This window comes from Orbicella franksi, chromosome 11 (assembly GCF_964199315.1).
Source record: "Orbicella franksi chromosome 11, jaOrbFran1.1, whole genome shotgun sequence".
Classification (NCBI taxonomy): Eukaryota; Metazoa; Cnidaria; class Anthozoa; order Scleractinia; family Merulinidae; genus Orbicella; species Orbicella franksi.
In genome coordinates this window covers 16,438,879-16,466,179 of record NC_138155.1, presented here as the reverse complement: position 1 = coordinate 16,466,179, position 27,301 = coordinate 16,438,879, and the positions used below count along the sequence as shown (strand labels likewise).

Genomic DNA, 27,301 nt, shown 5'->3' with positions numbered 1-27,301 from the left:
TGTATTGTTCATTAGACATGATTCAAGCTTAAATCTTAACGAGGGTTCCTACATCCTAGGGGCGTAGCCACCATATACGCACTTGCGCACGTGCTTATCTCCGGAAACCTAAACAAAAAAACATTTATTTTTATACATGTATAACATGTCGAACTATTCTCGCATTTTGTTGGTTCTTCCTTATGGTAAATTGGAGCACAGACGCATAGATGACGTCAATAACGTTTTTGTGTGTGTGTTCCTTATTTTATGGAACAGATAGAATCCACCTTGCCATGCGTCTGTTCAGCAATAGATAACAGATAACGTCAAACAAAATGCCACAAGAACACCAGTGACACACTCGGCTATCGCCTCATGTGCCACTTTTTTTGTTCAAATCACATTTTGACGTCATCTGTGATCTATTACTCAACAGACACACGGCCAGCTGGAATCTATTCGTTATAAATAATATTTATTGCCGGCAATGATTAAATCAACTGGTTCAGTCTTGAATAATCTCTCCTTTTCAACGTTTCTCCATGTTTTGATTTAGAAACTGTCCCTTGGAAACATGGTGGGATACGGCATTTCCAAACCCCTTAAAACAAAATGCTCCTGGTGATGGGGGTGGGGGGCATGCCCTCAAACCTTATTATGAGTACTTCGGTGAGCACACCATGAATAATGTACGCTACGCCCCTGAGACTGATCTAAGCCACCACCCAAAATACAGTTCGACAATATTGATTTCTGATTTTAACTCCATGCGTTTAAAAATGTCCGGGCCATGGCTCCGGCTTCATGATAGTTATCAATAGAGAGAAATTGTCATGAAGCACAATAAAGATTTTGGTTTTGTTCGATTTTGTCGTTGACCGTGCACGAATCACAATGTCTGTTTACTTTTCACCAAAGAACTAACCAGCAGAAACGTTTTTATTACGTAATTCATGCATAGTGTATGAACGCAAAACAAAATTGAGATTGTGCACGGTCGTGGACCTTGCAACATAAATTTTGTCATCTTTGCTCCTTTGAAGTTTACCGGGCTTAATAACCTTTTCCTCTATTAATTATGACTTCTTCTGTTACTATATTCCACTTGAGACACATCTTTATTTCAGCCGTCATTTCACTGATCTACAGGTCACCATTCCACTTGTTTTTGCTTTTGAATAACTGCTAACAAGAGCCCACATGTTCTTCTATAATTTTATCTCGAGAATAAAAGCTTTCTAGTTGAGATCTTGATCTTAATGCTCTTGAACTAACTTATCAAACTTAGTTCTCCCCGCTACAAAGGTCACGTTTCACTTTTTTGAAGGCGGTGGTAACGCTGTTGAACGAGAAGACCCAAAGAACCACTTCACTTGATATGACTGATATCTTAAAGTACCGTCCTATTTCACCTCCCACAACGGAAAGAGGCGAATCATGTGCGTTCTAAAGGTGAGTTCTTTGCTTGTCAGAGCATCGTTTATCATACATACTCGTTTGTAAGGCTCTAATAGCTCCCATACTGGTAAAGTACCTTCGTGTAGGAAACCAGCAGTTGATACGGACGTATCTTCGTCCACAAGTTTTAACCTGATACAGCGGAAATAATTTCTTTTTCCACTCTGGCCAGTTCAGCTAAGAGGAGAATGGTTATCAAGCCCGGGAAATTTTTTTTTTCTGTCTTCTTTTTGAGCTTGCCTGATCTTAACGGAGCCACTAACCACCCATAGTTGTACATTGTCTCGAACCTTCCAACTTAAATCTTGACACCTTTCAGTGCTTAATTACCTGCATTTAACCTTCCCAGGCCTTTAACCTCTTCTCGGTACTTGTTAATGTGCCACAGACATTTAGACTGATCAGAAACATTTAATTCAGTGAAAAGGAAGTGTTCACGAGATTCGAGATGTCACAACCAAAACTATATCAGTTAAGATCAATGAAAAATATGATACCCGTGAACCAGGCTATTCTATTGATGGCTGAAGAAAAAAATATTTTATTTTATATTCACACCAGAACAAATGAGACTTATCAGTTGACAATGAGAGACTATCTTTTTATATTTTTCTTGTGAAATGACGAAGATAAAGGAGCACTGTGATGCATGAGGAGTTTCACTTTAAAATTCAAAAGCGAAAACACGTGTTTTCGTCAGCGGAAACCTTAAAATGATAGCTCGCCTTTGTTCAAAATGACTGCACCAGTCCACTTTGTTGTCATGCCGCGTACATGAATTTTTGATTAAAACTTTGAAACGTGTCGATAGCTCGCTCCCCCTGGATTTCAACCCTTATCAGTATCTTCATCTTAATGCCTTAGCGCCCCTTGTGAATGAGGAAAGCCCCATTTTGACGAAAAATGGAGTTGCACATACTGACCCCCTTGTCTCCACAAGCACCACTAAGGACCGAGCCAGAGTCAAGAGGGATTGTTTCTCTCAAAGTTGATTCTTTTGAGTGTCAATTTTCTAACATGCAAAGCATGAATGCTAGCTAATGCTGGCACCGTTTTCAGTAACACTCGAGGTCAGCTTTACCTGAAGTAGCACATTCAGTATAATTGTTTATCTGGGACTCCACTGTCAAAACTGGCCAAGGCAATGGAGTCTCTTTCTGATTTCGTCTTGGTCTTTAAGGAAGGAAGTTGCGAATCCCTTCAATTCGGTGCTAATATAAAGCAACTCCCGGAAGACTGAGCTCGCCGAATGTTTTAATTTCAAACTCTCCCGTGTCGTTATTGACAACTGAATCACGACGTTCTCCCCCAGACACTGATATCAGAATAAAACCATTGTTCCAAAGAATTTCACTACTAATTCATCTAGAGAGATATCTCCAGATTAGTATTATGTATAAGGGATTATTTCTGTTAGCATCCGTTCTATAAGTATTGGAGGGGGACCACCAATGTTTCATGAATAAGTGGTATTTCCTCTGCACCAAAGTAGTGTTGCTGACATTGTCATACATGTACAACTGAATAGTTGACTGCTGGTATCAATGAGTCATCGATATTAACAAATAACCAACAATTATTATCCAGTTCCACTGGATGAAGTTTAAATATATTCCCCCGGGTACAGATAAAGAGTAGAAGCAGCCGTGTACCCTGAATCATCCCACGATCACGCATGCATTGTTGGAAACTGGTTAAACAGGTTACTTATAATCCTCTTAGTCTGGTTACCGTGAGCAAGACAAGACACATTTTTCGGGAAAGAGTCATGACTACATATAGCTACATGTGGCGGTTTCCCCTTCCAAAATCCAAATTAACCCTAAATACAGATGACGTTCCCTAAGAATGAGCAGGACAATGGCTTTATCAATAATAAAGTAACACCGATTTTCCAGGATGCGGTCAGTAAGAATGTGGACTGCACTGCTTACCTTCTTCCTTCTAGTTTTTATCAGGGGATTAGGTTAACTTGTTATAAGTCACCATTTGTATCATGATGTACTGTGATTGGTGAATTTCGATCTTTGCTGTCTTGAGGAGAAGCTGTTTCCTCAGCGGTCAGCTCTTGTGCAGTCTCCTGTTGGTGTTCTCTTCACACTTTATAATCCTTGTCGAGGTTGTTTGGATGAGCCTTATACATGCAAATGAATTGATGGTCTTTTCGAGTCTACAGGAAAATCAGTGAGAGTTCCGAGCAATTCCAAGAGAGGTAGCGGCCGGTCTCACGGGCGTGTTAAAAAACTTAACGAGGAAGCGGGGTTTAGGCACGGGTGAGCTGTAGATCCTTGTCGAACTCTTTGATTCTCTCTTATATACCCAGATTTGAATGGTTTTCGGCCATTGTATACTTTGATGCACTCGCAGGGAATCCTGTAGACCACGCTATCCCAGCAGCAGTGTTCTTCGGTGTCACCAGGTATGACCGTAAGGGCCATGTTGGACTTGAGGAGGGTCAGAAGACCTCTTTGTAGGCAGCAGCAATGATCAGGCTCCGCAGCAGCTTTAAACCGTGACACGAGCTCTGTCCTTGTCGCTTTTCTCCTTTTTGCCGTGATTTTCCGTATCATGGAGGAGGGTTAACCGTTTGAATTAAGATGAAATATGAAACGCTTTTCTTCATTGAGAGAACTGGTGACTTGGTAGCGGGTGGCCTTAACAATACCGCGTTTTGCTTATTAAGAGTGGTGTGAATCGTATGCTGTTGGTTTAATTTGTGTATGTTAGTTTCCTATAGACGACTGGTTCTGAAGAAACTTCGTTGTCATTCTCAAATTCCACGGTCAAACGGATGGAGGCTTTAGACGGTGGAGATGGTTTTTTTTAAGATCTTAGGTTGCAACAACTATCGATGATTTCCCACCGTTCTTGACAAACGATCACTTACCAACGTTTACATATATATTCTTGTTTTCGCGCGTTTCTTATTTCAATTGTCGTCACAGGCTGCAAACATTTTAGCAGAGAACGATTTTAGTTTTTTAATGTTTAACCCTGGTTACTCAGCCATTTTTAGTAACACAAGAAATGACTATCACAAGAAATAGCAACCCTTTTATTTGCCACAGTCACTTATCATTGTAGAACCTGTCAACTGTGGACGTGCAGCTCTTTGCAAGATGTTGGAAGAGTCTTCTCAAGTGCATTTCCGTACATTGCAAAATATATCATGTACGGATGACAGATATTATAGATTTCATAATCATATACGGGCATCAAGGCAACCCATTGAATAATGTGGCAGGTGACTCTCCTTAACCATTTTTCTGTGATTAATGATTTTCCTAATATTTGATTATCTGAGAAATGTCCTTGGTAATTCTAGATGGCATTCCTGCGGGTGAGCACGGTCAAAACAATGATTTGTCCTGTAATCGAAAACTTCAACAGGTTCACAGCGAAGTTTGGAGTGACCTCCTGACTAGCAAAAATTAAACAAAAAAACTTTTTTTTTTCACACTAGTGTTGCTGCAAGCATTGCCTTCTATATTTATTCTCAGATCAAACTTATAAGAAAACCTTGTAAACTGAACGCGACAGAGGGGGTCCTGATATCTTACTTTTGCTTAATTGATCATATTCCACTCAAAACACATAAAACCGCAGAAAAGTGGCTGAGACTATGAAATATCATGTGAATAAATGAATTTTCCTTCGTTTGAGGGCGGAATTCTTGCATATTTGCTATATTTTCTTGTTCTACCTTAAACAAGTTACGTACCCAAGCTGTGTTTACTGTGTTTCTCTTTTTGACTCTTGTTTTTTTGTTGATAGTCCGAACAAGAGAATATGCAGTTTTAAGACAGTGCTTAACCGAATCTACTGTAGATAGGGAGCAATTAGTCACCTCTCAGTCTCGTCGAGAATCGCGCATGCTTAGAATGAAAACTTCACAAATAGCTGACGTGTATTTCGCTTAAGGATTAGAAAGGGGATCAGGACGAGAAACAGATATGACAAGAAGTTCCTTTTCTCTCTTTGTTTCCCTTCGAAATACACTACAGTCGGCCACCTTTATTAGGCGGAAAGAATCAAAGTCCCGATGAGGGCTTTTCTATTGTTTTTACTTCTACACTTCAACCCCTTGTTACTGACCGGCCACCCTCGGGGAAATGGATAGTGACCGCTTAAAGGGGCTGGCGGCTTAATAGAGGTAAAAACAACAGAATAGTCACCATCGAAACTTTGATTACTGGCCGTCGTAGCAGATGTTCGACTGTATTAAGCGGCCAGTCCCCTTTAGCGGCCACTATCCATTTCCCCGCGGGTGGCCGTTTGAGTTGAACTGTATATCCCGAGGTGCCTGAGTGTTTTCAGGGAAAGACGCGGCTTCAAAGAGGGTCTGGATCGACCCTTTTCATAAATGGCTGCCAATTAATTATAATTTCTTTTGTACATATTAAAATTAGCCTTACTAACCTCGTTTTTAAGTTGATAATTCAAAAGAATTTTTACGTTGAAATGAGATCAGTGAGACTTATTTAAATGGATACAAAATAATTTTAAATTGGCAGCCATCATGAATCCCAACTGGTGTTCAGCCTCGCTTTCATTCTTCTGAGGAGAATCATTGGAAAAGTCGTCCGCAAATTCGAATTTTTCATTTTGATGGACATTGTAACATCAGTAACTTTTCTTGACCGGTTTCATAATAGCAGAATATGACGTTTCTCCGGATCAGCCTACATTCTTTCGTGCCTGCAAATGAGTGTCGACTGATTACGACGAGCTAATCCTTTCAATGGCTAATTACGTCGTTTCGTAGACTTGAGATGCCAAGGCCGTTTGATGACTTTTTCAAAACGTTTTTGACGTTATAGAGACGAAGTCATGACTGAGATCGAGTTTGTTTAGCAATAAATCAATCGTTCTATGTAGGCCTCTGCTGAGTCATTACTAATTTGTTGACAACGTGTAACACAATTTCGCTAGCGTACGAAGCCCGGGAGGGGGGGACTCCCACATAAAAATGATGGGGGAGCCCGTCGTGCCTTTAAGGGGTTAAAAAGGCGGTTTTGGTATCTCTGGGGTGTTTAGCCTCAAAAGGTTCACAGCGGGAGCTTTTGCGGTACGTTTCAGTTTGGGTATCGAACCAACACATTATATCAGGAGATAATGTGTTGGTACCTCTTAGGGGAGAAAACAATTCAAGCCACGCTCACAAAACAGGATCTCGGTACCACTTAGGGGTTTCTTTTCAAAATTTCCGACGAGCATCCCCGTCCTTTTTATATGAGAGTCCCCTCCCCCGGGGTGCGAAGTTCAATTTAGACATAACAGTTATGATCAGAGTGTATCTTTAACTATAATTAATTAAAGCTTATTCCTACTTACTTTACTATTGCATCAAGACATACGACGGTAAACGAGTCTCTTTCTGACGTCTGCTTGGCCTACTTCGTCTGCTTGGCCTACTACTACTTCGCATTTTCCCGTTTTCACTTTTCATGCTCCTTGCCTTGTTTTGTAAGAGAATACTAAGCCGTTTGTTAGGAGAGTGAGGTCAAATGTGTTGTTTTTTTTTAGAGATCAAATGCCCCGTATCTTTTCTCGCTCTTCTTTCTACAGATAGCCAGGAAGCAGAACTATGCAATCCGGTTTCATGTTCTAAATTCGACCAACCGATTAAAAGAGCATTGATTGATTTGTTCATAAGTAACTTAATGCAACTGGAGGCTACCTCGAAAACTTCCCAGTTATTTAGCCTCCAAGCTCAATATTTGTTCTTTATTTTAGTATGTGTGTGTGACTTAACTATATATATAGTTAAATTGTTTCTTAATTACAAGAGCAAGAGCGAATAAAGGAATATTGTATTGTATTAATCTATGATGAGGCATGGACCTGAGCCTCAGCCTGGGAATGAACAAATGTAATACCGTGCTTTCAAATATTACAGTTCCATTTCTTGTTGAAAATAACGGTGAAAACTCTAATGTGCAAAAGCTGGAACTTCCATGGTAGAAACAGCGACACATATTTGAGTTGATAAATGAAACAGTTACACACATACAGAGATTAATTGCAGTCTTGTTAAAAAATGGCAAGACTTTCCTTCGTGATTGACAGTTCCTGATTTCATTAGATAAGGAATTTCGTTAGTGTAGTTTCAGTCATACTCAAAACTGAGCTGTAAATCCAATAACCTTTAGCTGCTGTTTTGTTTACTATCAGACAGGTGACAGCTATTAGGAACGAGAAGTATTTGTTGACCGCTGTAAGGAATTAAGGGGTTAAGGCTGAAATATAAAAACATTTTTGTATCTTTCTCTCTTTGGTAATAACTGAAGGGGGACAAACTGCAGAGTGAGCTTGCCTAAGTTATTTTTATACATTATGCGTTGAAAAATAGGTTACGTGTGATCGTAAAAACGTACATTAAAAAAATGCTCAGAAAGGGCTCATACGGACTGGTTTTCATATAAAGTTCTGACACTGTTGATAAAGGTTATCTGAATCTCCAGAAGAGGAACGTGTTTCGTAGTTCTGGCCCCTCTATGTTGCCAACCATTTCTTTCTCACTTACGTCAAAATTAGAAAAAAGTTTCGTGATGAATGCTAATTGCATAACCAGCCGGATAGAAATTGACGATTTCCGGCGACCTTTTCACGCCGGCACTTAACTCCGGTTCCGCAGTATGAAGTGACAAGCTTGTCCAATACTCACTTATTCCAGCTGTAACAGTGAAGATTCATACCACTCAGACGAGTTGTAAAACCCCAAATAATAGGCGATTTGCACGATGGCGTCATTTGACTACAACTACCAGAATCCTTCACTCTTTCAGTTTGTTGTGCTAATAGGGCAATATTTATTTAAACCCCACTGGGCATTTAAAATTTAAATAAAAAAGGAAAAAACGAAAGGAATTCTGGTAGTTAACGTGCAAATCTGCTATTCCATAAACACTCTGGCGGGAACTCTCGACTAGACCATCACCTTTCACTCTTTTTGCCTCGCGTCCACCTGAAAAAAGTCACGTGGACAAGTGATATGTGTGGGCTTCGCTGCATTCCTGTGTAAGGATTCTTGGCGTTCTTGTGAAAAAACACACACAAAAAAACATTCTTTGCGTTCCTGATATATGATTCCTTTAAAGAGGTTTTGAAATTCCCTGCTAGCAGAGGCTCTTTTCCTGGTGTTCGCTGACGGTGTTCGCTGCCATGGGTCGAAAATGGCTTTGATTTAATCGCCGTCCACAGTCTTGGACGGCTCTATTTAAAACGCATTCTCCTTGCGTTGTTCACTGACCGCAACTTGAGCCCGTTGCGTCTCGCGCAATTCTTTACATAAATTCCGCTGTCATCTATTAAGTCCACATTGTAAACATGGCACACACACCGGCGTGCTCGAAAGAGTTCAATCGTAAAGAGTTACTAAGTTTGTTTTCTTCCGTTATGAATAACCTCGACGATGGAAAGATAAAAACGTTGAGTGACGAGCGGTACAAGGCCCTATTTCATTTTTTAAACGGGCGAGACACGTTTGCGTGCTTGCTGACCGGACATGAGAAAACTCTCATGTACCAGATTGCTGTGCTTGTTGCACGAACGGGAACGATAAAAATTCTGCCATCGAACCCATTTGTTGTGGTTACTTCACCGCTAAAAGCGCTCATATCTGACCAGCTTAAGTCCTGCCTAAGGCTCAAGCTCAAAGCTGTTAAAAAGGAGCAAGAGCTGTTTGACAACGACGATAAACTGAAGGAGCTCGAAGTCTGAGTGAAAGGTTTTATTTTCGACACGTGCTACGAACATCACGTAATGGCTCGGTCGCTAAGCCGCGGAGCATACTCAATATAGCTATTTTCGACCCATGGCAGAGGTCTCTTTTCTCCCGTCAGCGAACACCAGGAAAAGAGCCTCTGCTTCGACTCTGCTAGAAGGGAAGTTTTGGAAAACTCGCGGGTTGGTCAATTTTGTCTACGAGAGACAGGTATTGCCTAGTTCCTAGGCCTCAATATTTCGCCGCGGTCAATCGTTTCGGGTCACGTGGTCCGGGGAGAAAAGTGTGTGGCTTAGGGAAAAAAACTGAAAATTGAGACAACAACTAGCAATAACAAATACAGTACTACTTGTAGTGTCCATGTACATTAGGTACGTTAGATTAAGATTGATCTTAAACCCAAACAAGTACAATGAATTTAATCTGAAATTATCGCTGGTTTCTTCGCAATAAAGCTCTCAGGGGACCGATCGAGATTCAGCGTTCGTTGGTCTGGTTGGGTTTTAAATGAAAGTTAAAAGGTCGGCACTCACAAGGGGATTAGTCTCTGCGACTAGTTCCTGCAACAAGTGGGGGGGGGGGGGGGGGAGGGAGGGGGTACAAGTCCGGTCATCATGTGAACTAGCCATTTTTGCTTCAAAATCTAGTCACAGGAACCAAAACTTTTTCATGCTATGCCAAGTAGAAGATGGCGTTCCTATGTTTTATGAAAAAATAATGCTTTTTCGAGGTATGGGAAAACTGTTGAACGCATCGCATCTCGCTCGTTCGTCCACCAGCAGTTTTTCTAGACCTAGACCTTTTTCTAGACCTTAATAAGGAAACATTGTTGCGAAGGGAAATGTTTCCCAGTTTAGCCGCGCGGGAAACATATGTTGCGAGAACAACTTTTGCTGCGCGGAAACAAGAAAATGTTTTTGCTTAAGGTCAAAAACATTTTTGCATTCTGGTCGCAAATTTTGCATATGTTTCTCGGTTTAGCCAAAATTTTTCCCAGCAACGGCGAGCTTGCAAGAATGGCTGACGGCGAAGTCGAAGTAGAAGAGCCACAAATGGGTCATAGAAAAGGGAAGGGAAAGAAGGAAAGAACTTGGAAGGGCGTTACTCATTGTCTTATATGGCTGTTATTTGTGGCTTAATGTCAAATCGATGCACACTGATGTCAGAGAAATATGGTATTACAAGAGACTATCACAAAAGCAAATGGGAAATTCAGGGATCACAATTTATAAGCTGGGGACAAGCTCTGGAACGAAAAAATGTCCCCCAGAATTTCTCAGAAGTCAATTTATTATACTGCGTACGCTTGACCATTTGTTTTCCGAGACAATGTTTCCTCGTTTAGCCACTGGGGCAGCAAAACATTTTGTTTGTTTCCCGCTAATTTAGCCACCCCGGGAAACACAGCAAGAAACCATATTTCCGCAACGATGTTTCCTAGTTTAGCCAGGCCTTTAGGCACGGATGTTTTTTTTTTTTTTTGAGAACGTGGAAAACCAGCCTCTACATGGATTCCTAATAAAGAATATATGGGCATGAGAACTGCCTTCAATAAAGTGGTGTCCGTATTAGAAAGGTGCGAGGAAGGAGAGCATCTACTGTATTCCAGCTTTTCTGTCGACTACTGACAACACGGTATAGGAATGAAGAGTCCGTCCTTGTGGCAGCAACATAGATTTAAACGGGAACGACGAATTGTATCTCATATGAAGACATGATTGATCATCGCAGTTATACACAACTTAAGCAGCTGCAAAATTAAAGACTGAAAAAAATTCAGGCCTGAACGGGATTCGAACCCATGACCTCTGCGATACCGGTGCAGTGCTTTTTGTGCTCGGAAACCTGCATCTTCTGTGATCTTTCGGTCTGGCTATAATATACAAAATCGCACTGACTGTAATTGAAAGATCACTGAAGATGCGGGTTTTCGAGCACAAAAAGGCTGTCTTGATGTTCGATCATAACTCCATACTTGCGAGCCATGTTCACGAATGTCATCATCACATGGATTTTGAAAACGTAGAAGTCGTCGGACATGAGGCACATTATCATCAGCGGCTTTTTGTAGAAGCTTGGATGTCTGTAAAAGACCCAAACGCTGGAAATGATCAGATAGCCATTCCTGAAGTCTACAAGCGCTTAAGGTGGCTGAACACAGCTTTTGATACCTGTGTTTCATTCACCTTTTTCTCTAAAACCCTTGATCTCTCGGTCGCCAAAAATGGCAGCAAGCAAGTTAACAACACAAACTTTCATTTTTTTTATGGTTAAGCTGACGTATGTGCCGTTGCCATGGCAACACGAATAAAAATAAACAGGCCTTTAAAATCGGTTTTGTTTATTTGTAGAAAATCTAGTCATTAGATTTTCTTTATAATTTGCATGCAACAAGCTTGTAACGATTCTCGCAAGTTAACACCATTTTGCTAATAATTTAACAGAGAGATCTTTAATTATCCCTTGTTGAAGGTTTACTGGAATATCTAGAGTTTCCTTTGTTAAAGTTCAATTATTTTCAATACTCCAGTTACTTATTTCCTAAAGTATTTTCGTGCCAAATTTCGTGAAATTCTAATGAGTGGTTCTCGAGAAATAGGCGTATTTCCGAGAGTGCAAATTTTCATTCAATCGCAATTTTTTGACTTACTACGCATGCGCTGCATTTAACTGGGTTCTTTCGGTAACAAAGAAAAAGCTGAGAATTGCTGAGTTCTTTCCATCTTTACCTTTTCTAACATATATTTGTGATAAAAGACTAAAGCCATCAATACACTGCGTTCAATTATAGAGAAAAATAGCACAGATAGTGCGGGTGTCGAGTAAATATAATGATCGCTCTATTGACGGCATGTTTGTTTTTTGCAATCCTTGCGCGCGCGCTGAGTTGCATCAGCAAAAGCGCGCGCGAAAACTGTGTTCGGCCACCTTAACACGCCCTCAAAATTCTCTCGAGTCACGCGCGTACAGCGCGCGCAACGTTTCATTTTATAAAGTTTTTAAATCGCGCGTAACATCAAGCGGGTTTTCAACTGATGAAGGCTTAAGAGCTAGCCGAAACGTCTTTCTAAAATATTCAAGTCAGTGACAAAACTACATTTACCCAATTTTTAAAGCTAGCTGTTGTTGTGGTATTAAATTCAGATCAAAAGATTAAAGTGAGACCTAAGCAGTGAGCAAAAGGAAATGTTATTTACATGCTAATCAGGATTAGTTTTCTATAATCATTAGTTGGCAGTTATTAAACTTCCAAGGAAAACAAACCCTTGATACAACAAACATCGAGGTTAATCAGCTTAAACGGAAGTTACATGATATGAATGCTATACGATCGATCCTCACATTTAAATCCTAAAATTATTCTCGAATATTACAAAGAAAATCCAGGTGGTGATTGCGCAAAGGTTATCATTTGAGTGGAAACTTTGCAAAAAGTTCTCGCATGAGAAAAAATGGCTTTAAGAAAGTTTTTCCACCACTTCCTTCACGCGAGGAAGCGCTCACGAGCCGCTTCGGCGAGTGCAATTTCAGCTTTTTTGAAAAACTCACAAGTGCAAATTAAATCCAAATTGAACTCGTGCAATTTCAGCTTTTTGAGAAACTCACTCGTGCAAAATAATTACGAATTGAACTCATAACCTTCGGTGGCCCACAGGGGCAGTACAAAAATATTTATCCCAATACAAAAATATTTATCCCAATACAAAAATATTTATCCTAGTACAAAAATATTTATCCCAGTACAAAAATACTTATCTCAATACAAAAATATTTATCCCAGTAAAAAAATATTTATCCCAGTACAAAAATATTTTTCCTGTACAAAAATATTTTTCCAGTACAAAAATATTTATCCTAGTACAAAAATATTTTCCTGTACAGAAATATTTTACTAGTAAAAAAATATTTTTCTAGTACAAAAATATTTTTCCCAGTAGAAAAATTTTTATCCGAGCACAAAAATATTTTCCAGGGGCGCCCCTGATATTTTCTTACAACAGAAATATTATATTCATCCTGCGAGATTTTTCCCATACTGCATTGCTCCTCTAGTAAAGTTCCCGCCAAAACAAGATGGCCGTTTGCGGTATTGATATTTTCCTGTGTATAAAACGAGAGAAGACCCAGTTTAACTTCCACTGTTATTATTGCTAGTTGAGCGTTTTTGTCATAACGAAGAAGTCCAGGACTGACAATGGCTTCAACGATAATCGCATATTGCCAAGACTGTGGATTTCAACAGGAAGACAACTTCAACTATTGTAAAGTGCTTTGAGTACATTCAGTTATGGCCAATAGCAACTTCGTCATGCCAAACGATTGAAGAGAGGCGGAGTCATTATATCTTCAATTTACTGCTGTTGCTACGCAGTGACAGGTCTTAATGCAAATTCTTAAAGTAGCATCAGGGTAAATACTGTCCTTAGAAGCATATCCTTTTTTTCTTGTACTGCGAAGGTCATCATTAAAGGTCCTCGCACTGTGGCTTTATTAACGTTATAACGTTTTTTGCAAGTTGAAGTGTCTGACTCATATACTACTCTAGTGTTACAGTGTTCGATGTACCTTGCACTTTTCAGTAAATTTCACACTGAGCAGTACACCTAAGTGAAATAATAGAAAAAGCAACTCCTGTTTTGAATACATAGGATTTAAACATAAGCGTGAAAATTGGCAGGAACAATATTTCACAACTGTCTCGCCAGCCCCCGATTATTTTTATGACTTGCATGCGCGGGATCATGGTAGTTGTATTCATCATGCACATGCCATCTTCAAGATTTCATCTTTGAGCGCGCGAAGATGAATACAACTACCACGATTCCCCGCGCACGAGTCTCAGAGAGGGAATCAGGGATTGGACACAAAACCGATATCTTTAGTTAAAATACTTACCATCAATCACAGCACATTGATAAAGTCGTGAAACAAAGCATTTTCCCCTTTACGTTACATTTTAATAGAGGGAAATCCACAAGATCAGACAAACAATAAATGACTTTATTATTTTAACACAGTAGACTGGAACAATCCGATAGTAGTAACGGTTTTTGTAACTTTCAAATACAGAATTGTAGCGTCTACAGCGACTGGCAAATTCCAAAACGAGACGAAACAAAACGAGCTCTAGGCGTGTCGCGACAAGCTAGTGGGTGGGACTACTTTACAGGTCGTCTTCAAGGATAGACAAGTAAACCACGGAAAACCAAACTTGACGGTTATCGGCGATTTATTGCATGAAAATAAACGATCGTAAACTGAAATAACAATATATGACGAATTTCTATCAATTTAGCAGAAAAGTTGCGTAACAAATAGTCAAAACTTACACGAGACAAACTAACGATTTGGAATCGATAACATAACGAAATTGAATAACAATACATCAAAAAATAGTCAGCGTGAATACTACGCTAAGATACTAAATAAGATTCGATCACAGAAATACACAACAAAAGGAACTGATTAACAGCTCAATGCTTTCGAACCTAAAAGGTGGGCGTTCACTCTAGTACCGTTAAGAACATTTTCTAATTTAGACGATTATAAATCAGTTAACATTGTATAGATGTTCCTTTGCATTCCTTCGCCCATAGCTATAACACTTCTCTTAATCAAAATGACAAAGGTACTCATATATTGGTCCCGCTTGAGCCAAGGGTTAGGAAATAAAAAAGCATCAAGAGTTCAAGGTTGACAAGGCCACGCTAGATGGAAAGAAAAACTACTTTAAAGGGACGCTAACTCAGCTTTTATATGCGCGTGGTGACGCTTAAAGGTCCGATTACAAAACCAATAAAAAAGAAATAAACATTGTAACTACGTTCGTAACTAAGATAAAGAAACAATTATTAACTAATCATGATTGGCCTGGCTAGTTTCCTTAACAAGAATAATTACTGTTGTAATATTATTTATAATTATATTTGCACTAAGGTGCATTGATAATTTCTTATTCTGACATTGGACAACATCAAACAATAATATCAACCTTGATTCGAGCTACAATTTCCAGTTTCCAATTGCAAAGTCTTCTCATGACAAAATAATATGTTGTATATGGTAGACCACAAGTGTCTAAGTATAAGCTGACTTCCAATCATGTAACGCTCATGTTTTCGAATTTGCCTCTCTCGATAACAATAGGGAATCCATGTTTCCAAACAAATTAACAAATTTAAACAGTAACAACACATGCTGATTTAAGACTTGTTTGTGAAAGTCTTCAAGTAATAGTTTCAAATCAAGCCAAAGCCCTCAGAATCTCCCAAGGCTGAAGCCATGATGCTGTTCATATCATCTTCACTATCAACATGAGTTGGAATAGTGATTCTAAGATCACAAGTAGATGTCGTTGGACGACATCTAGATCCAGGTGTACAACCATGAAGAAACTGTATGGAAATTTTTCTTGGTAGGCCCAGTGGTGGGATCGAACTAGCTCCTACTGCCCTCTCCAGGGCTTTTTCTAAACCAGCTGAATCCAGTGATTGGATAAAGTTGGTGAAGTGATAGAAAACGTCAATTTTCTGATGCTTTCTTACATCTGACAGACTGAAATTGACAACTAGCTCGTTGGGGAAAGTGGTAGCTGTCACACTAGGCGCACAACCTGGGACAAACACTGGTCTCCACATATCTGGACTTTCCCTGATTGATTTTAAGAGACCGTAAGTCTTCAACCCCTCCTCCGGTTTCGCAAGACTGGACAAACTTCCTGCTGGTGTTTGATCATGCATGCAAATGGCTCTGAAACATAAAAGAATGGGAAAACAAACAAAAACAAAAAAAATCAGTTTGGATACAATGTACATGTTCTACTAAATAAAAGGTGCTGTTAACTCCAACGGCAGTTCATACGTACTAGTGTACCAGCAACCTAGGTTTCACCTCTTTTGACATATGCTGCCTGTTGTGATAACATATTGTATTCAGTGAAACTAAATTCAACGAATGTTCGATACTTTACAAATGACTGCAAACACCATAACCACTTTATTAATAAGTGATATAAATAGGACATGGATTGCAGGGCCACAAAATAAAGTAACAGAAAGAAAAAATACTTTTGAGTATTTGTCGGTGAAACTTCAAACTGCCTACAATCTCCAAGCAATTTAATGCTTTTAAAAACTGAAATACATTCTTTCAGTATTTAATAACAAAATATCCACTACTCTGTCAAAAAAATTGTTCTCCCGTGAATGATGAACTTACTCTACAACTCTTGTTATTGATTCTTTGTTCTCTTTTGCTGAGACACCATTGTAGCCAATGTATTAAAGGGTATCTAGAACATGATCTTCAACAAGAATGTATCCGAGCTTCATTTCTGATGCACTTCTAAGCTAAAGTGAGATCAAAATTTGTTTTTATACGTCAGATCATCATCATAAGGTATATATGTATATAGGGTAAGTCATTTTGCATGTAGATACTTTCCATATTTAGTGATCTTGGTTTGGGTATGCATTTAAACATTCTGTACATGAGATAACAAGATATTTGCATTTCAACAGTTTACATAATATCCCAACCACTTTTAGTGAAGGGTGCATCCTTATAAAATATCATCATCATCATCATCATCACCATTGTAATTCATCCTAAAATTAATTATCAAAGACATGCCTTAAGACAGATTTTCCTTAATGATTCATCTTTCAAATCCTCAATCACAAATGATCTGCTGAGCTCATTATAAATTTTAAGTGCAAGAAAGTTTGGGCATGGCCCACCCTGGACAATGGACATAGCCATGACTTCACCAGCAGTCAAAAAAACATCCCTTGCTACAGCCAACACCAAACTCTGTTGGGAATCCATCAGGGAACAGCCTGGTTTCACAGTATTCAAGCATTTCTATAAAATTACAGAATTGAAAAGGGGTCTAAAACTTGCAAAGTATTTAAAAACAAAAAGTCTTGCAAAAGACAATGAGAAAATATTATCTACATCAGGGTTTAGCTCTTTTAAGATTTTAAATTCCATGACTTTCCATGACTTTTTTCATGGCTACCTTAAATTGTCCTCATCTAAACTTGACCTTTTTTCTTTTGAAAATCACCTTTTATTTTCAGTATATTTTTTGTCCACTCGAAACATGAATATACATGTCTCCAAAGTGCTACCTCAAATTATAACATTACTTGAGTGGGGGTTTCTATTTAATAGCAATTGTAACAGATTCTCATGCTATCTGTTGTTAAATGAAGTGTCTCAAGTACCTTTGTCTAAGATTGTACTTACGATAATGTGCTAGAATTTATCTCTAACAGAAAATATCATATGACCCCTTTTATTCCAAGTAGACATCTACATAGTGTTGGTGGATACTATCGGTGTTTACTTTAGGAGCTTTGGGAGTAATACGTCAAAGATGAGAGACTGTCCACCTGTAAAAACTTTCGCTTTGGTCCCCCATCATCAATGGCTGGATCACCTCAAAAGGTAACTTTGATGGTATTGGTGGGACAAAAGTACTCATTACGAGCTCTGGTAAAGTCCCACCACGAGTGTTTCCTTCTGACAGTTACTCTTATTTCATCCTCCTTTACCTTTGTTGCAAGATTACCAATTTCTTCTTTCAAGTCTCCTTGCCCTTGAATTGCACCTTACAGTATAAATAAAGGTGACAAGATAATTGATCAAGGAAATTAATTCTCAATACTAAGTATTTTTCTTACTCCCATGGATGGGGCATTTGAAACACTGCAACAAGCACTTTTAGGGGCATTTACTCAGCTCAAAAAACACACTGTCTAATGTCTAAGTTTTACACATCAGCTCATTAGGAAACCTTGATCGACCATAAACTTTCTAGTCCTTTCTACTGTTACATAATCTACAAATTTGAACATTCAAATACCTTTTTCCTTAGGGCTGTCTTCAGCAGTTGAGAAAGGATCTGGAAATTCCTCCTTTGACTCTGCACATATATCAACATGATCGTCAATAACTTCGATTGGGAACTTAGCCCAACATATTGGACAGTCAACATAGTATGAAGTTTCTCTGTGTGTAACTTGAGCATTCTTGTCCTGCTGCATGAACTCCACAGGTTTGAAGTTTTCACCTTCTGAGTCGCTGTCGATCTCGGTGATGGAACTTGTAGGAGACTCTGTCAGTATGCCATTCAGTTCTTCAAACATATCTCTGGCAGGAAGCAAATAGAATATGATCCTTGCATACCCAAACCCAGATTCCTCTTTATATCGATTTAGGGTAAATGGCTCAGGGGGTGAAGTCCCAGGAATTGACTTCACTTCAGCTCTATCCTTGTAAACCAGACGGTATTCAGCCTGAGGGTGAGATTTTGAAAAAAACATAATTTTGCCTGTTGAAAATTCGTAATTACAATACAGTTATGTTTCCAACCCCAACCTAAACCATATTAAATTAAACAGCCAAAAAGCAACAAAAAACGGCACTAGCGGAATGTTGGATGCTAATAACATTTCTGCAAGAAGTTATGTGCATTGTATCAATAAGTCTTGAATCCCTTCTGGCTGGATCTAAGATTACTTTAACACCATCCAGACACCAAATACACTTGACAACAGAAATGCCATATGCTATGATCTAAGAATATTCACAAGGATATTTTCAGCCACGTGTCTTTTGGTTGTCAGCGCCAACCAAAAGACACGTCGGCTCTGGGAACGAGATTACCATGTTTTAAACCAAGGCACGCATGCGCCGTGAAACCAGAACTCTTAAAATCTTGGAGTCTGGAAGTTGATTATTCCAGAGCTCCGTGTCTTGGCCCTGATCAAAAGACACGTGGGCTCTGGGAACGAGATTGCGTCCCGCCATTTTAAAAAGTGGAGAAGGTCCTGGGGACGAGGTTGTGGAAAAATATTTTTGTATTGGGATAAAAAAATGTTTGTACTGGAAAAACATTTTTGTACAGGTAAAATATTTTTATACTGGGATAAATATTTTTGTACTGGGATAAATATTTTTGTACTGGGATTAATGTTTTTGTACTGGGATAAATATTTTTGTATTGGGAAAAATATTTTTGTACTGGGATAAATATTTTTGTACTGGGATAAATGTTTTTGTATTGAGAGAAATATTTTTGTATTGGGATAAATATTTTTGTACTGGGATAAATATTTTTGTACTGCCCCTGTGGGCCACCGTAATAACCATGTGATTAAATGTAAATTCTCTTTGCTCTCGCCATCATTACGTCAACAGCTCGTGATAATCCTGTGTTTCTATCGAGTTATGCAAACATGACTTTTAACCAATCAGCGCGCGTATTTTCTTAGGACTGTTTTCGAAATAAATTTAACGATGCGTTTGTCACGTGATGAATGAATTTTTGACGTACATATGTGGAAAGAGGACTTTTGAAGTTAGAGTTGCTCTCCCTTGAGCCCCAAGCAAGTGTTAATCTTTTCTTGTGCTCACGCAGCTTACTAAAAACTAATTCTTGCAAAATCTCGCAGCCTCGTTTTTTAGTGGTTATGTCCGATTCGCGGTCACGATTTTATCACAAAACTGTCTCGCAGTTTCGATTTTTTGTAACGCTTAGAAAGTCTCGAAGTACCAATTTGTTTAATTGTTTGTTTTTTTTTCAAATATAAATGGTGTCTGAACATCTCGAGCTCGCATTTAAATCTATCTTTATTAAATAAGTTCTATAAACAATAGCCTCCATTCGGCGCGAAAATATGCTCGGATATTTGCCCTTTCCGATAGCGTAGCTCGAGGAAAACTGTGAACTTTGAGGAACAGGCAATGTCCAAGGAGAAATATCCGAGCATATTTTCAAACTCATTGGAGGCTATTGTGTTTATTATCGCTCAAATATATTTCGCAACACACGCAGGTTTGAAAATAGGGGATTATACACAAATATCCGTGCGTGGACCGAATGTGGGAAATAAAGCTAGTTGTTGTCGTGGTATTAAATTCAGATCAAAATTAAAGTGAGACCTAAGCAATGAGCAAAAGGAAATATTATAATCTACATGCTTATCAGGATTAGTTTTCTATAATCATTAGTTGGCAGTTATTAAACTTCCAAGGAAAACAAACCCTTGATACAACAAACATCGAGGTTAATCAGCTTAAACAGAAGTTGCATGATATGAATGCTATACGATCGATCCTCACATTTAAATCCTAAAATTGTTCTCGTATGTTACAAAGAAAATCCAGGTGGTGATTGCGCTAAGGTTATCATTTGTGCGGAAACTTTGCAAAAAGTTCTCGAATGAGAAAAAAATGACTTCAAGAAAGTTTTTCCAGCACTTCCTTCACGTGAGGAAGCGCTCACGAGCCGCTTCGGCGAGTGCAATTTCAGCTTTTTGAAAAACTCACGAGTGCAAATTACCTCCAAATTGAACTCGTGCAATTTCAGCTTTTTGAAAAACTCACTCGTGCAAAATAGTTCCAAATTAAACTCATAACCGTATGATTAAATGTAAATTCTCTTTGCTCTCGCCATCATTACGTCAACAGCTCGTGATAGCATATATAGTTCTGTGTTTCTATCGAATTATGCAAGCACGACTTTTAACCAATCAGCGCGCGCATTTTCTTAGGACTGTTTTCTAAATAAATTTAACGATACGTTTGTCACGTGATGAATGAATTTTTGACGTACATATGTGGACAGAGGACTTTTTGAAGTTTGAGTTGCTCTCCCTTGAGCCCAAAGCAAGTGTTTATTTTCTCTTGTGCTCACGCAGCTTACTGAGTCTGAAAAACTAATTCTTGTTCCTCCTAAATAGCCATACAGCACCTGGTTTGTCAACAATTTTGTTAGTGGTAGTAATAGTTTATATTCTTGGCACGTGCGAAAAAGTGCAACTTTACACTACAAAAATCATTTCTAACCTGGGCCACAACAACTGAACCAGATGTACATCCGACTCCCGCAGGCTTGGGAAATGAATAAAAGGAAAGACACAGATATCGCTCTTTACACTTACGCCAGACACCCAGCAAGTTATCATTAAATTAAGTGGAGACAGGAGAGTGAAAGACGCAGCTCCAAAATGAAGTTGACACTTTCCCTTATGTTACTGTGTGCGTGGTCTATCTGTGTTACTCCTTACAAGATTCAAAAGGTGAGACATAAAACATGAAACTACCAAGGCTACCTAAGACTTTTCAGTCAGGCATAAATCAAAGTATCAAGTGTCCAGTCTTAAACTGAAAAGCGCATTATACTAACTTAATTTTTGCAATAACCGTCCAAGTTTCTCACGCTCATTGGCAATAACGCACGGATCTTGAAAACTTTTTCAAACTTTCACAGCGTTTTTAATGCTGTCGGTTACCGATATAAGGCACAGATAGAATCTGAACGCGATTTTTTTTTAAAAGAGGAAACTGGTAAATACTTTTAAGATGACTTTAAATTCCGATCGGAGTCAACTGTAAGGCGAAAAATCATGTGTTTACTCTGTTGTGCACTCGATGAATGTCATCTGTCCATTTTGACATGTTCAGAATTCTGATGCAAATGGACCGAACTGGATAATAACCAAGCGGGTTTTTAAGAATTTCTGAGTGGATTAAAGGTTAAATGTAAAACAAATTATGTTTCTTCAATTCCGTTTTGAGATACTGAACTTAGTTTGGGAATCATTAGGCTAAACTCGGGTTCTCTCGGCTCTCTCTAAAAAAACCCATTTGAAAAAAATCAAAATTTCCGTCCACGCTGAGGTAATTACATGTCCTTTTCATAGTTCCTGTTATGAAAAATATTTCTAGTTCTTTTGTTTTCAGTAGATCCTAAGGTTCAGCTGTAACTTATTATTACACCATAAGCGAATACATAACTAAGAAGGCTTGTACTTTACAACGTTCGGTTTACCTCGATTTTCCTTCGAGTAACCTTCAGCTTCGAGGTTTACCCAACAGACAGTAACAAAAGGAAGTAAAATTCAGGGCTTTCCAAGTCCGAAGGCAATGCAGGGACCACCCCGTTTTCGCCAACAAAACTCGTTATCTATCTATTAAACAGTCGAAATCCGTCATTTGGACGTACAGTATCGTAAAGTGTATTGTCTAAAATATCTACCAAAAACGATAAAAATGGTAACCTAATTGGCGCAATCACCACCTGGATTTTCTTTGTAATATACGAGAACAATTTTAGGATTTAAATGTGAGGACCGATCGTATAGCATTCATATCATGTAACTTCCGTTTAAGCTGATTATCCTCGATGTTTGCTGTATCAAGGGTTTGTTTTCCTTGCAAGTTTAATAACTGCCAACTAATGATTGTAGAAAACTAATCCTGATAAGCATGTAAATAATATTTCCTTTTGCTCATTGCTTAGGTCTCACTTTTAATTTCGATCTCAATTTAATACCACAACAACAACTAGCTTTATTTCCCACATTCAGCCACGCACGGATATTTAGTAAATAAACCCCTTCAGGCGGCTGGTATGTCGGCTGATGATGTCTGCGGCTGAGAAATATATTTGAATATTTGGCCGAGAAGCGAAGCTTCGAGGGCAAATGTGAAATTTCGAGGACAATCTCTCAGCCAAGGTCAGTATCAGCCGACATACCAGCAAGCCAGAAAGGGGTTTATTTATTTTATAACCCTCCCATTAATTTTCATATCACAATTAAACCGCTCGTTAACGTGGTAAAAAAGCCAGTGGTGATCTGACGGCGAATGCGCGTGATTGACGTAAGCAAGCAAGTACATTTGATTGGTTTAACTAACTTTATTTCCACTGTGATTGGACCAAAACTTGACAAGCTGTCATGTGAAATTAACTCGCGTAACGCCCCTTAGGGTGCGTTCCTTTGGTGTGATCTGGATCAGGATCAGTGATCCAAGATCAGTCTGGATCATGGTGCTTCAAAACAACCGATGAATCCATTCTGGTCATGGATTCATCGGTTTCTCTGATGCACCACGATCCAGACAGATCTTGGATCACTGATCCTGATCCAGATCACCCCAAAGGAACGCAGCCTTAGATGAAAAACTAAAAAACTTGATGTACTTTCCGGAATAGCATTTGCGACCAGCTATTAACCGTCACTATCACTACACTCAACAAAGCGAGTTTGGTTTCCTTCCATGTAAAAGAAGAGAAGGAAAAATTTGAAACTCTTGCGCTGCCTGTGTTTCTCTTCCACGGAAGCAATCGGAGGACAAATATCGACGTAGACGGGGGTTATTGCGTGATAACTGTACTGTGAGTATTCACCACGTGACGTAAAGTAACCAATAAAATCGAGCCAAAATTAATGCGTGGGTTATAATTGTGTATAATCTCTAATTTTCAAAACTGCATAACTATCTTGAATTCTCTGAACCCCCCCCCCCCCCCCTCACGTTTAGAGGAGGCTATGTAAACACGGAAGAAGTGCCCTATTTATTAATTCGCATCTGAATTTGATTGTATGTTTACGTGTATCAATTGCGGAGGTTTATATTCAATGAGTAAGATATACTTACATTCCGCAGCTGGTTCAGGTCAGATTCATAAACTAAACTTATATGCTAATGAAGCTTCCGTATTCTTAATCTATCGTAAGCTTTTTTAAAAACAGACCGCACTCAAGACTCCATATCTTCCGCCGTTTTCTTTTACACTCGTACCCATGTGCTTCACGCAAGACAGACGTGTTTAGTTCTGCACTTTTATTATCTCAATTGTGATCCGGGTAATTGGAAATCATTTCATAAGCTCTCTTCGCAGACAGTATTTTTCAGCAGCGTGAAACAAAAGCCAAAAATTGGTCTGTATTCGCAGGCTAGCTGCGGAGAAGACCAGACAGCAGAGACAATTTGTGCATGCTTTGATAAAAAAAAAAACAATTGAACTTTAATCTAAAAAAATGAGCTGTCTACGTTGATTCGTTATAGTACTTATACGTATACTAGCGTGACGTGTCTTTCCGCGGGATTTTCTTGTACCTTCGCTTAATTCTGGTTTCTTTTGCCTCCAGTAAAGCCTCTTGTAGGAAGGATTCAGAGGATGCTACACGCTTACAGTAAATATAGCGTGTTTCAAACGGGAGCAAGCAACGCACTTTCCCGGGAGGGGAACTCTCATATAAAAAGGACAGTGGTGCTCGTCAGAAATTTTGAAAAGAATTCCAAAGAACCCCTGTTTTGTGGGCGTGGCTTGAAATTTTTCAACCCCTAAGAAGCACCAGTGGTAGCCTGCAAACAGGCTCACCTTTGAGTCACGCGCTTGAGTTGAGAGCAAAGCGATCCGGCGGGAAGGAGTCTGGTGAAGAGGCGCCAAGAAAGTCTTCGCCGCTCGATTTCGCGCTCGCGGCTACGGCGCGCGCTTGTGCTCTAACGTGAGCCTGCTCGCAGGCTATACCAATTTTAAAACAACATTATCTCCGGTCATGTTTTTTTTCCACACAATACCCTAAAAGATGCCGCGAAAGCCACTGCTGGGAGTCCTGCTGGGACCTTTTGATGCTGAACACCCTAAGAGGCACCAAAACTGCCTTTTTAATCCCTAAAAGGTACGACGAGGACACCCATCCTTTTTATATGGGAGTATCCACCCCCCCGCGAGCGAACGTTTCACACGTCTATTTAATTAATGTTAATAATAATAATAATAATAATGCGCATGTTCAAATGCGCATGACAAGATTAAAAACGGAATGAAAAGGCTAAAAAGCTAAAAATTACAATTGAAAGTAAACTTCCAATGATTTTAAAAAGATTGAATTACAATTAAAAGTAAACTTACAATAATAAAAACAACTATGATAAAAATGCATGACGGAAAAGGTGAGTTTTTAGCTTGGTTTTAAAAATACTAACAATGCTGGCGCTTCTTATGTCAAATGGTAGCGCATTCCAAAGTTTCGGTGCAGCACAGGTAAAAGAACGGTCACCTATTGTAGCTTCTGATTTAAAACGCGGATAACTAAGTAAAACTTTATCGCTAGAATTCCTTAGATTATATTTGGATGGGAGCCTAAGAGAGATAAGAGACGATAAATAAGTAGGCGCTAAAAATGTTCAGTTTGTAGAACTATAAACTAGAGTCATCTCCATTCAGCTCAATATTCCTGTACCTTTATGTTCACAGGTCTCTGGTAATACATGTAAGACTCGACAGGACTGCTCCAAAGATGAATGTTGTGCGTTCCTGAAAACGAGAGCTGTTAAAGTCTGTCAGAAGATACGTTTACTTGGAGAGACATGCAATCCCCATGAAATTGTAAGTAGTGTCAGAGCGTTCTAAGCGTTCTAAGACCCTGACTGTGTTCATCTTAGAATTCGAATGCTTTTTCTTTTTACTCATAGCGAGATTTGGTAACAAAGTAAAGTTTTAAAAATGTTTTAGCCTTGATAAACCGAGATTTATATGTGGGTTATTGACCAAGCGTGAGGTCAAGATGGTTGGGTACGTATTGGCCATTTTATTTTTTATTTGTTATTTTTGATTTTTTTGTGCTTGTTTAAAGACCGAAACGAAGTCCAGGTCCATAAACGCGCCAAAAAGGAACGAGGCTTATATCCAGCCATCTTGACCGAACAAGCTTGGTCAATAAAGGATTTATTATATGGAGAAAAAACGCTATCTTGTTGCGGGACACAGCGGGTAACCCGAGCGGGTAAGATAGCGCCATCTTGCCCGCTCGGGTAGCCAATCACTGCCCAGGATTCGTTTTATTTTGCACGCTCACGGAGCTAGCCATATAATAAATATATCTTATTAACCAAGGGCGAGGGCCGTACATGAACTAGGAGAATATCGGCCCAAGGTCTTGACAGTAGGGATCGAGCGTAGCAAGGTCCGTACAAAAAAGACCGAGGGCTGATATTGTCCCAGTACGATCCCAAGCAAGTTTATAACAGATCTATTACGCAAATTAAATTACAAGCCTGCAAATAACAGTCGGTCATCGGACAGCTTAGCCTGGTCGGACCCCTCTGACCAGGCATTTCTGCTACAATGAAAACTGTGTTAACTGGAAATTTGTTGCCGAATATGGAACAAGTTATTTCATTGTACTGCCACACTATACTACGCAAAAATGCTTTGTTGTCAGTTTCATCTTGATTCCATTTCTGAGAAATAATTTTATCACGCGTAATGCGTCGTCTCAAATGTCACGTCGAATTGTAAACAAACCACATCAGCGCCACTATTCCTGTGCATTAATTTACACATTTTGCAGTGCATCGTGAAAGATCGTGAATGCCCATTTCGTCTGGATTACGTTCGTCTGAAACACTACTAAAATCTGAGGTCTCATGTTATTATTCGTTGTTTGTTGTTATCTGCAAGTGTTGTGGAATATCTTTTCAGTCGTAATTTGACCCGATTAAAATATTATCTAAATTGAATACACGGCCCAAATTCTCACGTTTCGTTTATCTGAATGCAATCACTCCAAAATGTAACTAAATGTTTTTCTAGTCCGTATGTCAAAAAATCAGTTTTATAGCTCTTTTTCTTATTATGAGTTTTTATACTGCCAAGCTGTCCACGCGGGAGATCGTTTCATCGCTTTTCCGGTGGTTCTCCTTAGACGTCGGGAATACACGTGTGATCAAAAACATTTTGGCGAGGGGTCTACACTTAAATACCAAAATGTTAAAAATATGAACTTGTTAGACAAAGTAAATACTACTGCAAACCACTTTTTCTAAATAAAAAAGTAGGAACTTTCAATTTCATTTATATTTCAGCCTGGACTCCCAGAAATATGTCTGTGTCAGCAAGGATTGACTTGTACACCTGTGGTAAATGGAAGTGCAGCTCATCAATGCCTGAAGATTCCGGACAGCCCACGTGAACACGAGGAGGAACGAAAACACCCTCATTGACACGTTAGGCGCTACAGCTTATCGCTTTAAGCAGCATATTTTCATTTTATGGCAAAAGCAGATTATTAAGTTAAAAGCTTTTCTGAGAATTTATTAGGGAGCTCAAGAAAACCACGACGGCAACGGCAACGGCAACGTCATTGTGCCTTGTTTTATAGCGTAAGCGTATCCTTGTAATGTAAGATTCGCATGGTAAATAGTTTAAGTACAGTAGATTGACATATTTTATTATATGGCTTGTGTTTGTAGCCGATATAACGCGCGCTCTGATTGGCCAATTCTAGGGAATTATTCTCCCGTAATGCCCACGGGTTGATTACGGGCCCG

General features: G+C 39.1%; 1 protein-coding gene across 1 annotated transcript; it reads left to right on the top strand.

Annotated features, from left to right (window-relative positions):
* The first annotated feature begins 20,620 nt into the window (after nucleotides 1-20,620).
* LOC145460391 (uncharacterized) lies at nucleotides 20,621-27,070 on the top strand. The gene is made up of 3 exons (XM_081445168.1): nucleotides 20,621-21,255; nucleotides 25,227-25,358; nucleotides 26,837-27,070. Exons 1-3 carry the CDS (start codon nucleotides 21,184-21,186, stop codon nucleotides 26,972-26,974), a joined length of 342 nt encoding a protein of 113 aa, XP_081301294.1. The 5' UTR covers nucleotides 20,621-21,183; the 3' UTR covers nucleotides 26,975-27,070.
* The last annotated feature ends 231 nt before the right edge of the window (nucleotides 27,071-27,301 follow it).

Excerpts from the sequence above, each read along its gene's own strand:
- LOC145460391 (XM_081445168.1), top strand. The coding sequence starts at position 21,184 with ATGAAGTTGACACTTTCCCTTATGTTACTGTGTGCGTGGTCTATCTGT. Across the intron at positions 21,256-25,226 it reads CTCCTTACAAGATTCAAAAG|GTCTCTGGTAATACATGTAA; the intron begins GTGAGACATAAA and ends TTATGTTCACAG. Across the intron at positions 25,359-26,836 it reads CATGCAATCCCCATGAAATT|CCTGGACTCCCAGAAATATG; the intron begins GTAAGTAGTGTC and ends TTTATATTTCAG.